We start from the raw sequence: 11,409 nt of genomic DNA, 5'->3' as shown, positions 1-11,409 counted from the left end.
GAGGCCCCTGACCCCGGCTCGAAAAACAAACAAAAAATATCGACTAATGTTCTAGACCAGCATCATAAATACAAAGGGACAAAGGTTTCAGCTTTTTAAATTTCTTGATAAGAGCATGAGGTGGTCCTCAAACATGTGAAGCTGCTCCTTGAGTGTAAGGTTTTCCTATTGTAGCATTTTATATCATGTCAGTGATAGATTTTCCCAATATGGCACCAAAATGTTTTTTTGCATTTCCATTAAATATATTTTGTGAGATTTTCAAGAAAAAGTTTTTTTCTAAAGTTTCATTTTAGTATATAATGATTAATGCTTAAAAAAGTCAATGAAATGATGACCCCCCATATCCTCTCTATTTAAGGCAATGAAATGATGAGCCTCCATGTGCTTTCTATTTGCATGCATTCACCCCTCCATATCCTTACTATTTAAGGCAATGAAATGATGAGCCCCAATATGCTTTCTATTTGCATGCATTTACTCATGCTCTCAAAGGGCTCATTTAGCAAGTAAAGGGAGGGAGAGAAACAAACAAGGAGAAGAGGGAGGGAGTGGCTGTGGGGAACTCATGCCTAAGGTTGTATTAATTAAATGCCATGTGAGTGGCATTTAATTAATGTGCCTACAAAAAAGTGTGAAATAAGTGTCTGTGATAGATTTCCCAATCACATCACTCTGTCAAATGATGTGGAGAGAGGTAAGGTTTCGTGTCTAAAAGGCACAATGCATTTAAGAGGGGGTTCAAGTGGGATCGACGGTTGAGGTGGGCAAGAAAGCAAACCGAAAAGATTTGGCCGTCGAAAAATGTAAACTAGGGAAAAAAAAGTGAACTAGGGAGGACGGCGGCTAGGAAAAGGATGTGCAATCTACAATTGAGGGGCCCGATTTAGGGCGGGGACGATTTGGGCTATCGGATCCTAGTTTACTTCACTTTCACAGGCCGAGTTTTTGAGTTTTTTCTGTGATGCCGTGCTTCGCCTCCCCTAGTTTACAAAAGAACTAGGGCCCCAAAGTAAACTAGGGCCGCCCCGCAGTAAACTCGGGCTTGCCATATTGACTAGTTTACTCCAGTTCCGGAGTTTGGACTTAGAATTTTTTTGCCCAAGTCTCAAAAATGCAAAAGAAAAGATTTGAACACACGAAGTTCCGCTAGGGAGGCCATAGTCTTACCATTAGGCTATAATTTCTGCCAGCTAGTGTATCCGGCCCATATTAATATATGCTTTTGTTATGCGAGGGCGGCCCTAGTGTATTTTCGGGGGATCCAACGGCCCGGATCACCCCCGCCCAAAATCGGGGCCCCTCGCTTATCTGAATTCAATGCCAAATTTATGGCTAGAACTGACCTTGCTGCCCATGCAGTTGTAACTGTTGTTAAAGACTTGCTGGAGAACGTGGGACAGATTGCAGTAACTTAGACGGGGCTCAGAGCTGGGATCCCAATGTGGGTTGTGCATTGACACTATCAAACGGCTGAAGCGCACCTGTTGGGGCTGTGAGCTGCATGGAGCTGCTCGCCGAGGCCATTTGTTTACTAGTTGTAATTCGCCCACTGGGCATTGGGCTGCGCCCAGCAGGCAAAGAGTTTCTTACAGAGAAGACAAAGAGCAGTTCACTTTGGAGAGAGAGAGAGAGAGAGGGGGGGGGTAGGTGTTTCTCTACAATTGAACATCTCCTTGATGAAGGCAGAGATGGCGAGACTTTTCCACTTGTAAGACCGAGTAGTGAATGTCATCTCCATGATAGTGTGCACAAATAGGAGCAAAGGTAACATACTTCATCAAGGCATGTTGCTCTCTCGCAACAATCTGAGGTGACACATCTCGCAAGACCTGTGTGTCCCTTGTGACCCGTGCCAACATTCGGTCTCACATGTGAGGTGTTGAGACCCTAGGCAAAAGGTTGCAATGATGCAGATGGCACACGCACGCAAGTATTATGTATATATATATATATATATATATATGAGAGAGAGAGAGAGACAAAAGTCCACAAGGGTCAATGAGAAAATGTTAGTCCATTAATCATCATCATCATGCATGCTCGCTTCTCTTGAATGTGTTTTGAAGCTCTTCTTTAACCACAATCTTGCAAAATATATATCAAAATTATACAATGTCCATACTAAAAATGATGCAAGTATGATGGACCATCTGCATGCTCTTGTCTACTCAATTGAGAGAGCATGAGCATGAGGATGACCTTTGTTGCCCTGAAGTCTAAATTTGTCAGAAGGAGCTCATTGTTTTCCTAAGCACACTCTGTCCTTGGATCACTAAACTAGCAATTAAGAGCCGTCTTTGTCAATGAAGCCTGCAGTCAAAAACTCCGATAATGAAATCGTGTATGGAGAGCTGTTATGGACCAAATACTGTACATGCAACTTATTTGTACATCGCTTTCATAATTGTGGTTGTTGTCACATGGATTCAAGGGGTCAGCTAGCAGCAGCACTTTTCACATCAAATGGCTTACCAGCCAGGATTGACCAGGTCTGTTAATCACAGTTCTCCTCCTTTGAAGATCCAGCATGAAGCCATGGGAGAAAAGCTGTACTGATACCACTCAATGTTGGAATGGATGGAAACATGCAAGTGCCACCACTTTCAACATGGAGCTTTACAGCAGATGACCCACTTGCCCTTAATGCCTCTTTCAAGGGTGCCCCCAAAGCCTCACGAAAAGTTTTTTCACGAGGGTGTAAAACGTGAAAGCATGATGCTTCTCTGCATGCTTCTGGATAAAGAAGAGGAAGACGGGTATCGAATTCCTGGCCCATTATGATTACTTTGGCTGGGCAGCACAATGTGATCTTGAATCGAAAATGTCCCAGGATTATCAGCCGCCCATTTCAGAGAGTTTTCCTTGCCACTAATCTTAGACGTGGGAACACTCAATGGGCCCTCTACGGAAACCGAACTCCCATTCACGAGGAAATTTCCTGGTGATAAAACTGAAGTAGGTCTACCAGAGGAACCATATCGAGCACTAAGCTTCTCTGCAGGGGAACCTTGACCAGAGAGAGGCTTTGTTGGGGCAGACAGTCCCTGATGATCAGCTGAAGAATGCCTAGAGAGAAGAGTTGATACCTTCACATAATGGTTCCTGTCTGGTACCGACCTGAACTGGCCCGCTGCACGATCCCAGTACACGGCAGTCCTGCTATTGCTGCCAAGATTGTCCTGATTTGGCTGTGCATCCACCACAATGATGTGACTCCTTCGAAGATCGGCAGTCTCACTACCTCTGGAAGCTTCATACCCATCATTGACAGGGGTAGTGCAAATCCAAGAAGGATGCTCAATCGATGACTGAGGAAGTATAGTTGCATGACAGATAGGTAATCCGTGCCTAGGATCGCCCAAATCAATTGTTGCAGAGGACATTTGCACTTGCATAGCCTTGGCTGAAGCTTTGAGAGCATCAGGATTCCCAAATCTTATCTCTTCCGGTAGAGGACTCAATGGAGCAGAGTCACTACGGCCTGGACTGCTAAAGCTACTGTTCAGTGTCTCTATATCTCCCTCGTCCTTACTCATGTCTTGGCTTGGAGGACAAGCGATTTGGGATGAGTATCTTACCTCCTTCCTCAATCCCTTCCTGCTGCTTACTGATCCATAATCTAGACTCATGCTGCTTCGAGTGCTGACATTGCTACTGGAACCACAATCAATCTCAGTAGTTCCTAAATTGTGCAACCCCACAGGACGCAGTACCGATGAGCTTTCTCTAGCTTTTATTGCTGCTCGTGCCGCCTCGCTGGGGTTTAACTTTGCTAGTTTCAATGCACTAAGCTTAACTACGTGCCTGTTTGATCTGTATCCTGTCCTCTCAGGCACCATTGGGTCGAATGTAGATGAAACCTTTCCTGGATTCAAGTGTGGCAGGGCTTCACCCTGTTATCAGAAACCAGAATTCCAATTTGGTTAATGTAAGGATGATTGTTGTCACAGAACAGTCAGTCACTCCCAAATCTCTCCTAGATTCCAACTTCATCATCTTTTGCAATGTGGTTTTGCAGTCTGATCACCCCACAATGAGCATCACTTTACCTGTTGCTCAACGAAAGCCCTTGTTGGCGTGCACCAGGCTCCTTTATGTGGAAGACCAAGTGAACTGGAACCACCCCAACCTGTCGCAGTTGAGCTGGTTGGTGATAAAGGAATGCTTTGTTGCTCCACTTCTAAGGTTTCTCGTGGTTTGTTCTGTGCTCGCATAGCAACGACATATTCATAAGTTGTAATCCCCTGCAATACTGGAACCAATAAGACAACATGCAAAGCGGCCCATATTTTCAGTCTTCATATCTCTACGAGATACTTCAAATGACGCAAAATCATACAGAGAGGAGGCTGGTTGGGCTTAAATCAACCTCTTTTTCTTTTTTCTTTTTTTTGGGGGGGAAGGGAGAACAAAGCTACCAAATCACCTACACTCACCCACACAGAGTGAAAAATCAACCTTTCTTATCAATAAAATGTGAAAAAAGAAGAGCTCTCCTAATGGAATGCAAACCAATAAAGGAATCAGTGTGCATAACGCCTGCAAAAGTAAACAGAACAGACTTCAAAAACAGGAAAGTACAATGAACCAAAAAAAAAAGACTTAGAAGTTCATCACCTAGTAGCTAGCTCAAAACTTACCACCAGAGCAGAAAATGGTGCCATCGAGAAACCATTGCCAAGCTTATCCATAATATGTCTTTCGATATCGCTCTTGTCGACAAAACATCTAACAAGCACCACCAGTCCCATCATTGAAGCAAGAAGAAGCTGTATTGGAAACACCAATCCCTTTAATGGTTGAGTGTAGCAATTAGCATCAAACAAGAGCAGTGATCATACAATAGCATGCCAAATTTCGGTTGGCATGTTAGTAAGTTGGCAGGATAAACCTATCCATCTAAGGTTAGCAAAAGGTTGACCTAAACATCAGTCTTTTGTAGCAAGAAAGACTTTAAAAAACGCATCCCATATTTCTGATCTCTCCTATTAGACCACAAGAACTGAAGGCTGGATGCATGTCTTTGAAACTCATTCTTATACCAAGCATCTCCTCATTCTGACAGTAAAAAGAAACTCCTTCCAAGCAGTCCTCTCTGTGGGGTGGACACCGCCTTCCATTCCTCCTTCCACCTACAGGTTGCTCAAACATATTAAATTAAAGTTCACTTCAGCGATCTGTGAATCTGGAAAACCTGTTCAGATTGGGCATAAAAAATCCATAAATCTCTGCTTCATACAACACTTCTATCCGAGGAATAGCTGGAGAAAGGGAGCGTGCCGAATCTTGAGCAAACCTTAGTGCAGATAAAGAAATGGGCATGGAGGAGGTTGCAATGCCAGATGAGCAGCCAAGAGAGGCAACCGCTACGACTTTTCTCGATTCATTGGGTCATGATGTTACAAAAAAGAAAAATATTGATTGAGCCAAGGAAAGATTGATGCAAGGAATTGTGAAGAATAGCGGGAAGAGGGCAGGCAAATGGGATGGTGGTATGTTATGTACCTAGTACTAATCCTTGGGATTAGAAGCTTAATCTGGCAAGGTTAAGGGAGCCAATAGATTTAGGAGAAACAGGCTAACACCAGTGGCTAAGGTTATCATTAATAAATCCATGTGTGTTGGCTATTTATAACAGTTTGATTATTTATAACAACAATGGACACTATATAAGTGAAACATGGATTATTATTGATGTATCCTCACTTTTGGTCTAAGTCTTGACCAGGTCTCCAACCACTACGCTTGCCTAAAGCCCCTTTGAGGCAGATACAGCTGGTAGGATTGCTAGGCTATTAGGCATGGATTTGTAGGAGTCAAACCTTGGCCCCATTCGGTTTGGGTGGATGGAGATACACACCTTGGAAGCATATACTTGGTGTCCCATTCGGTATACGATATTATCATATTTGACATATTATTGTTTTGGATATACGAGTGGATCGAGTTATAGATGGGTGTTTTCCATATAATACTACACATCACGACTCTGCTTCAAGACGTCTATCTTTAGTTCCACTGAGATAACTTTTTTTTTTTTTCCGGAAAAAAGATCCTTCTATTAGTTAATGAGAAAACGCCATAAGGATACAAAACTCACCTCGCAAGGAGGGATAAAAACACAGTGAACTCCTGAGCTCCACCCCCCTGGCTGGCCGCTCTCTGGGGGGGGCTACCTAGTAGTACATGTGGGAGGTGAGAAAAGCCAAACTGGAGGCCTATAGTGCCAAGTGACATTCTCGCCCCTCGCGGTGAGGAAAGGGCCAGGCTGCCAAGTGCGGAGGAAAGCCTTGCGGCGCCCTCTCATGCGATCCGAGTCGCCCTGGGGAGTTTCCCCCAGTGTCCTCTCAAGGTGTGAATGATGTCCACCCAGAGGGCCTGTATGACCTCCGCCGGTGGAGTCGCCTGGCGGTCGATGGCCTCCCTGCATCGGGCTCTCCAAATGTGCCAAGCCGTCATGCTGCTGATCAACTCCCATCTGTGCCCGACCCCCTCCTGAGGGGCTGCCGAAGAGAAGTCTGGCATCGGAACCACCGCCATCACCCTGTCAGAGACCTGGATGGTCGCACTGCCAGGGACGTCCTCATATCCAAGGGCCGGGCCGCTGTCTGTGGCCCAAGCCACCGCACCCCACGTCACCAGCATCTCACCTGGTGAGCCTGCAAAAACCATCCTGAGAGCGCGCTGCCAGACCTGCTGTGCCTGTGGGCAATCCCATAAGCAGTGCCGCTGCGACTCCTGTGCATGGCCGCACCGAGGGCAGGACGCTGGGTGATTGCCGAAAGCTAGCCAAGCCCCCACAGCCAGTCCTCTATGCGCTGTGAGCCAGAGAAACAGCGTCACCTTCCGGGGCCGGAAGCTGGCCCAAAGGCGCTGCCAGAAGTCCCGAAGAAAGGCAGGGGAGAGCCCCTGTCGCCGCCAATGCTCGGCCGCCGCCGGGGTGCTCGCTATCCTGTGTCTCTGAATCCGCCGCCCCAGCCTCGCTGTGTACTGAAAAAAGGGGATGCCTGGGCTGGTGTGGGCCAAGTAGGGATCTCGCCAAAACCACTCACCTGGATCCCACTGAAGGCGAATAAGAGGCCTGCTGTCCCAAGCCCATAATCTCCAAGAACAGTCCTCCCCTATCGAGGCCGGTGAGGGGTCTACATGCCACTGTCTCTGATGAAAGCCGACCACCCGCACCCTCTGAAGAATACATCCCTGGAGCCCATCCAAATCTAGTCGTGTCCTCTGAAGCTGGCCACCCTCTCCCACCTCGAAAGTGAGTGGGGCGACTCTCTCCGCAGTGCCGCAAACCGCTAGAAGGATCTCATGCCGAGTAAAGACACCCATCCACTGTGGAGGTGGAGGGTCCTGTACTGGGGTCCGCCACTCCCTGGGGATGGCCGCCTCAATGTCCTGTCTCATCAACTCTCTGCCCCTCATCCCACTGAGTCTCCTCTCCTGAGCCTCTAGAGGCAGCTGCTGAAAACCTATCCAGTCGTCTAGGGACTGGGCTGGGCCTGAGCTCAGCGGGCCCCACGACACGTGAGACCGCGATCCAACCATATGGCCACTGGGGAGACGAATCAAGGGGTTCCAGATCAAAGGCTGCCTCAGGCGCTCCTCATCGGTGCCCGGTGGAGTCTGGAAGAGTGACGGCCTCAGATGCGACCAGGCCCTCAGAAGGCTAGCTGCAAAACGCTCCTCGAAGCCAAGGCCCACTCCTCTGGATCGCTGCTCTGTAAAGATCCACCTGATGCTGGGGGTCCAGGGGCCGCTAAGAGAAGGGGTGCGGCTGAGCATCCTGGAAATAAGAAACTCCTTCCACGGCTCAGCGCCTGGCAGGAGGCCACGAACTACCAACTTGCCAAGCAATGCTCGGCTTTGGCAAATAGGATCAACAATGCCCAGGCCGCCTCTCTCCCTCGGCTGAGTGATCACCGCCCATGCCACCTTGGCCCTGGCGGGCCGCCCATCGCCACCGGACCAAAGAAAGTTCCTGATGAGCCTCTGCACCTGGCCAATGCATGCCCGAGAGAAGGCCCAGCAAGAAGTGATGTACCACATAGTAGCAAGCAGGACCTGGTTGGCCACGACTACTCGGCCAGCCAGAGATAAACGAGCGGTACTCCAATACAGAAGCTTCTTCCGAATGCTCAGAAGAAGGGGGGCTATCTGCTGCTCCGGAGAAATGTCAATGCCCACATAGCATCCCAAATAACGCACTGTAGTGCCGGGGGGGGGGGGCATAGAGCTGACCCACAGCCCACACGACTTGTGCCAGTTGATCAAAGCGCCCGAAGCTCTGCAAAACCTGTCCATGGCTAAGGCAAAGCGGCGGAGGTTCTCCTCACCTCCCTGAAGATAGACAGCAGTGTCATCCGCAAACTCCGAGTCTAGGAGCTCCTCCGAGGTGCGGATGGGAAGCTGGAGGCCCCGCAAACCTGTATCCTGTGCCGTCAAAAAAGTGCTCATGGCCTCCGCCACAAAAAGAAAAAGAAAGGGCGCCAAGGGGCACCCCTGTCGCACCGAGCGCGAGAGCTGGAACCTCTCTCCGCGCACGCCATGTATCAGCACCTGGCTATGAGCCGATGTGTAGAGTGCCGAGACCCCACGGATCCACTGAGGGGGGAAGCCCATCCTCTCCATAGTGCCTTCCAAGAAGGCCCAGTCCACCAGGTCATATGCCTTCTCGAAGTCGAGAAGGAGCACTGCCAGATCCTCCTGCCGAAATCTAGCCAGAGCCGTAGCCTCCCAGAAAGAGAAAATGTTATCCAGAATGCTCCTATCCTGGATGAAGCCAGTCTGCGTGGAGTGGATGATGTCCGGAAGGTGAGGCTGAAGCCGCCTGCCGATCGCCTTAGCTAGGACCTTGTAGGCCGTGCCTAGCAAGGTGATCGGTCTCCACTGTCTAATCTCCAGTCTGTCTCCTCCCTCTTTGGGGATCAAGTGGATCAACCCCTCTGCCATGCTGTCCGGCATGACTCCTGACTCCATAATCTCCTGGAAAGCCAATCTGAAGCCCCTGTGTAAGAGGCCCCAGTACGTCTGGAAGAAAGCCACCGAAAGACCGTCCTCTCCTGGGCATTTGCCCCAAGGTAATGCCTGAAGAGCCTCCTCCAGTTCCGTATCCGAGAAGGGGGAGAGAAGGGAGTGCTGCAAATGGGCCGGCACAACCGGTCTCGTGAAGCTCCAGACTGCCTCCCGAGCCTCTCTCACCCTGTCATCTGCTGGCTCAGCAGAGAGAAGGTCCCTATAAAAATCCGTGGCTATAGCCCGAACCCTGGGGGGATCCACCACAACCTGGCCATCAGCCTGCCGAAGACGCCTGAGACCCTCTCGTCTGAAGCGAGGCCCTGTCGCCTCAAAGAAATCTCGAGTCACTCTGTCTCCAGCCTGTCTCCGAAAAGAAGCCCGAGTATGGAATCGGAACTCCACCCTCCTCTCCTCGATGGATCTGATCTCCGTGCGAGCTGACTCCATCTGCTCTAAGATCCAAGGGCTCGTAGGATCCCTCTCCTGGAGTCTCTGGAGGGACGCTAGACTCCTCCGTAGGCTCCTCTCCTGCTCTCTGAAGGCCTCAAGCCGGTCCAAGGCAGCCTGTCTGAGCATCTGGCTGATCTCCTGCAAGCCACTGGCAAGATCGCTGGCTGCCGATCCTCTCCTGAACTGCAGCTCCTGCCAGACCTGCTCAACTCTGATCGCAATCTCGGGCTCCTCTATGAGACAATCTGGAATCCGGACGCTCTGGCCCTGCTCTCCTCTCGTGGGGTCCTCGATCTGGAGAAGCACTGGATAGTGGTCTGAAAACAAGGAGCCTGCAAGTATGCCCACTGTGCCACCTCTATCACAGGCCCACTCATCAATGTAAAACCTGTCGATGCGGGATAGGTTAACTCCTGTGGCCCGTCTATCCGAGCGCGAGAAAGATAGACTCCCCTGCAACCTGCCAAACTCCGGGAGAGTCCACGGATCCTGGCCTCTCACCTGTAGCACTAGTTCCTCCCAGGCAGCGAGCTCCGGTCCATGAATGGTCTCCTGGCTGCCCCCCATCCTGTCCTCTGCATCCTCCAGCATGTTGCAATCCCCTCCGAGGCACCAGTGGTCTGCCAAGGGGAGGGACTGCCTAATGGTGCTCCAGAACTCGGCTCTCCCGTTCACCCCATTAGGGGCGTAAAAGTTGAGGAAGCCAATGCGGTCTTCCCCAACCCGAAGGATGATCCACTGCGCACGACCCTGGACCAGAATGCCAGAGTCCACAACCTCGGATAGAAGCTGCTCGCTGACTGAGATGCATACTCCACCCTGGTTCCCCTGGGAGCCATATGCCGGTGACCAAAAAGTGTGACTCCTGCCTGGCAAGATCTTCCCGCAGGTGCGGGTACGCCCGGCAGAAAGGTGGTGCTCCTGGATGAAAAGGATATCTATGGGTCCTCCAACGAGAGCCCTCTGGATCTCCTAGCGAAGTCTGCCCCGACCAATGTAGCAGCGATGTCCACCGAGACCCTGGATGTTCCATGAGAGGATCCTCATGGATGAGCTATGGCAAGTGAAGCAGCCTCCACTGGCTCACCCCTCTCAGCCGGCCCGGATGATCTGCCCTCCACTCTGTGAGTCTTGGGCGCCGGCTTGGAGGGAGAATAATCACTGTCTGTCCGGGTGCGGAGTCTCTCCAAAAAGAGGGTGACCTGTCTCTGTGTCCAGCCCCACTCCGCCTTCGCCCTGTCCAGGGCATAGGCGTGAGACCAATCCTCTGCATATATGTATCTAAAGGTAGGCTGCACCCTCGGGGCGGCATGGAGGAGAATCAGAAGCACCGCCTCAACTGAGGTGTGGACCGGATCCGCCCGCCAGTCTCCTATACCAAACAAGCTCATGCGGGCTGAGTGTAATCGGGTCTGCAATAGGTCCGTGAGCCCCAAGTCACTGAAGTGGTGAGAAAACTCCAGTATCTGATCACGCAAAACTTCCTCTACAGAGTTGCAATCCCATGCTGTGTCTGGGGCAACACTGAGAGGAAAGGAGAACGCCACCATGCTGCTCACCACAGAGGGAGAACGAGAGGGATGGCACACCACGCAAACTCGCAAGGGCGCGACCAGTGTCTCGAACGGGCCAGCGTCCAGCTGGAGGCACCTGAAAAAACCGTAATCCACTGGTAGCCCCATCACTCGCGGGGGCCCCCCAGGGGAAGCTGGAGAGAACTCTATGGCGGGTGAAGCGAGGATCGCCATCTCCACCGGCCCGGAGAGGCGGTGGAACAGCCGCTGGACTGAGCTCTGGCCTACCCAGCTGCGCTGCCCCGGGGCAGTGGGTGGTCTGGCGAAGTATCCTGGAGAGGCCGAGGGAGGGATGGGGGCTCGTGGCGAGGAGGGGGGAGAGCGAGGAGAGGATGGAGAGGCATCTGCCAGAGGATAGGTGTCA

At 50.8% G+C, this 11,409-nt stretch overlaps 1 protein-coding gene across 3 annotated transcripts in view; it reads right to left on the bottom strand.

The window, feature by feature from the left end:
• Positions 1-2,050: 2,050 nt before the first annotated feature.
• Positions 2,051-11,409, bottom strand: part of LOC147638801 (protein S-acyltransferase 21-like) — a 34,862-nt gene continuing 25,503 nt past the window's right edge. For 2 of the 3 annotated variants that reach the window (XM_086784575.1, XM_086784567.1), the window contains exons 6-9: positions 4,644-4,772; positions 4,462-4,542; positions 4,053-4,247; positions 2,051-3,896 (exon numbers count right to left, since the gene is read on the bottom strand). In XM_086784575.1, the coding sequence (XP_086640701.1) occupies positions 2,691-3,896; positions 4,053-4,247; positions 4,462-4,542; positions 4,644-4,772 (1,611 nt within the window). In that variant the 3' untranslated portion in view covers positions 2,051-2,690. The remainder of the gene's footprint in view (positions 3,897-4,052; positions 4,248-4,461; positions 4,543-4,643; positions 4,773-11,409) is intronic. The other variant, XM_086784582.1, reaches the window with a different exon arrangement.

This window comes from Cibotium barometz, chromosome 4 (assembly GCF_041138505.1).
Source record: "Cibotium barometz isolate CiBa-2024 chromosome 4, ASM4113850v1, whole genome shotgun sequence".
Lineage (NCBI taxonomy): Eukaryota > Viridiplantae > Streptophyta > Polypodiopsida > Cyatheales > Cibotiaceae > Cibotium > Cibotium barometz.
This window is presented reverse-complemented; position numbering and strand designations above follow the sequence as displayed.